The 2,500-nt window shown below is 38.6% G+C and overlaps 1 protein-coding gene across 1 annotated transcript in view; it reads left to right on the top strand.

The window, feature by feature from the left end:
* Positions 1 to 2,500, top strand: part of LOC138015025 (sodium- and chloride-dependent taurine transporter-like) — a 32,179-nt gene that overhangs the window by 8,049 nt on the left and 21,630 nt on the right. The window contains exons 3-6 of the mRNA XM_068861921.1: positions 1 to 63; positions 336 to 470; positions 1,577 to 1,680; positions 2,291 to 2,415. The exon at positions 1 to 63 is cut by the window's left edge and continues 70 nt beyond it. Coding sequence (XP_068718022.1) covers positions 1 to 63; positions 336 to 470; positions 1,577 to 1,680; positions 2,291 to 2,415 — 427 coding nt within the window. The remainder of the gene's footprint in view (positions 64 to 335; positions 471 to 1,576; positions 1,681 to 2,290; positions 2,416 to 2,500) is intronic.

Raw genomic sequence — 2,500 nt, forward strand, 5'->3', positions numbered from 1 at the left:
TTGTTGCTTGGTTGGATTATCTGTTATCTGTGTGTTTGGAAAGGTGTTAAATCTACAGGCAGGGTAAGTCGTACTGCAGAATTACTATTAGGGACCTTTAGATCGGAGGACGAGGACAACTACGACGAGTTTTCCGTTCTAAGCATGCGCATTTCGAAAAATGTCGGCCTCCAAACCGGAAAACTCGTACTCGTAGTCGTCGTTGGCTTTTGATCTAAAGGTCTCTTTTACTGATCGAAGGAATACCGATGATGCTGTTTCAACAAATAATGACAATGATAGTGATCACACTCAACCAAACACTTGTGTGAATTATTTGCTTCACTCTTCTTTAGGTTGTGTATTTTACAGCCACATTTCCATATGTGCTGCTGACTATCATCATGTTTCGTGCTGTTACACTTCCGGGAGCCGCTGAAGGAATCAAGTTTTATCTCAACCCAGACTTCTCTCGTCTCGGAGACGGTCAAGTGAGTAACCTCGACTGAGGATACCTTTCGATATAAGACAACAATGAAAAGTACTCGTTAATATATACAACATTTAAACAAATCGAAAGGTTAAGTTTTTAAGACTCCTGGGGTCGTTGTGTTCATAGCTCGATTTGTACGGACCTGTGGAACGTTGTGTTCACGGTGTTTTCCAAGATTGTAAGTTGAATGGTGTGTCTGAAAGGAAGTGGTCTTGATATTATGGTCAGGATTGACATTGTAATATCAAAAAGCTTTTAAAGTATGCGTCTATGGTGCTCTGTTATTGGTTTTATACCCAAGACCTTTCTTTCTAAATGTGCGAATTGCGGAGTTCTTTGCATCGTTACCTTTTCTACCATACATTTCTCATAAAAGACTAAAACCATCAAAACACTTTGTTCAATTATGAGGAAAAATAGTACAGATAGGGGAAGCATTGAGCAATTAAAATTATTTCTGTATTGAAGCCATGTTTATTTTTTTTGCAATCCTTGCGCGCGCTGCATTGCGTTAACAAGAGCGCGCACGAAAACTGTGTTCGGCCACCTTAATCCAGGATCGGATTAGCGTAAACTTTTGTTTCACGTTTGCAAGTTTCTGGCGAAAGTTTCTTTTGCTTATTTTTGTTTTTCAAGATTTACTTCTTCCGATGTAAAGTTTTGTCGAATATGATATATGGGCATGAGTGATGTTTTAAAAGATCTACGGCTCGTGCAATTTGAGAACTTTCAAAATATCACGAGAGACCATAAATCACGAAATGCACGAGCAAGTTCATACGATTTTTTATTTATTATATACTCAACAGTCCCTCCATCGCTTTGTTTCCATAGCAACTTTCGCTTTCAGTTCACTCTATAACTTCTAATATTTTCACTTTATAACCTATTTACGTGTTCGTCATTCACGAATCAGAAACGCCATTTTTAAAAAAAATATATACTAACAATAATAAATTGCTTTTTTCATTCTTTTGTTCCAATATAAATCCTGGAGAATGAAAATGTTAAAGACGTATTTCATTCCAGTTCTAGTATAAATTCTTCAGTAGAAAAAAACTGACCTTGTAACCTATTTATACGATTCCGATACCATTATTGCAGGTTTGGTTAGATGCCGGAACACAGGTATTTTTTTCCTATTCCATCGGCCTGGGTACCTTGATTGCACTCGAAAGCTACAACAAGTTCAAAACAAACTGCTACAGGTAAACCTCTTTGTTCATAGTGCTCAGTTTCATCCTTTCCTTTTGGCAAACTCGAAAGTTATAAGAGACGTGTTACATTATGGCGAAAAGTGTCCGCTGATGTCATCGTAACCGTTCTTGTTGGCATACACAATTTAAACATCATCGTCCGTGTTTCATAACTATTTCCCAGCAGGCCAATCCCCGTCTTACGCTCACGTATCTGCAATGCAGTTTCTGTCCAGCTAAAAAGTGTTGGTTTGCATATCATACAATCCAGCAGCTGAAATATTGCTTTTGAAGTAAAAAAAGTCGTTCTGTTGGAAAGATACGCAGTTATACTGGGACGCCTTTGATTTTTCTTGGGTTTTGTTGACAACAGTAGAAATTCTTTAGTGTAACAATGACTACCGCGCGCTGCCGTATCCACAATCTGTCTTCGTGTCAACAAGAAATTGCACACTTTTAGAGTGTTCGGCCGGTCTATGTTAATGACGTTGTACTGTCGAATGTCGACGCAGAATTCTTCCAGAATTTGTGAAGCACTAGATCATGATTTTGACAAATTTATAGTTAATATTAGCGGATCAGGGATGGATACCTAATGATCATAGAACTCTTTCTCATGCAGGGATTGCATTATATTCGCCTGTGTTAACAGCGGCACTAGTTTTTATGGAGGCTTTGTTATATTTTCGGTGCTTGGTTTTATGGCTCAGAAACAGCAAGTACCAGTGGCTAAGGTTGTTCAATCAGGTAAGTGCTATTCTGACTTAGGAACTGTCACGTGATCATTAATTAACATCATAACGGGGAGAGGGAGGGCGCAGTGGTGAGAGCA

This window comes from Montipora capricornis, chromosome 9 (assembly GCF_036669925.1).
Source record: "Montipora capricornis isolate CH-2021 chromosome 9, ASM3666992v2, whole genome shotgun sequence".
Taxonomy (NCBI): Eukaryota; Metazoa; Cnidaria; class Anthozoa; order Scleractinia; family Acroporidae; genus Montipora; species Montipora capricornis.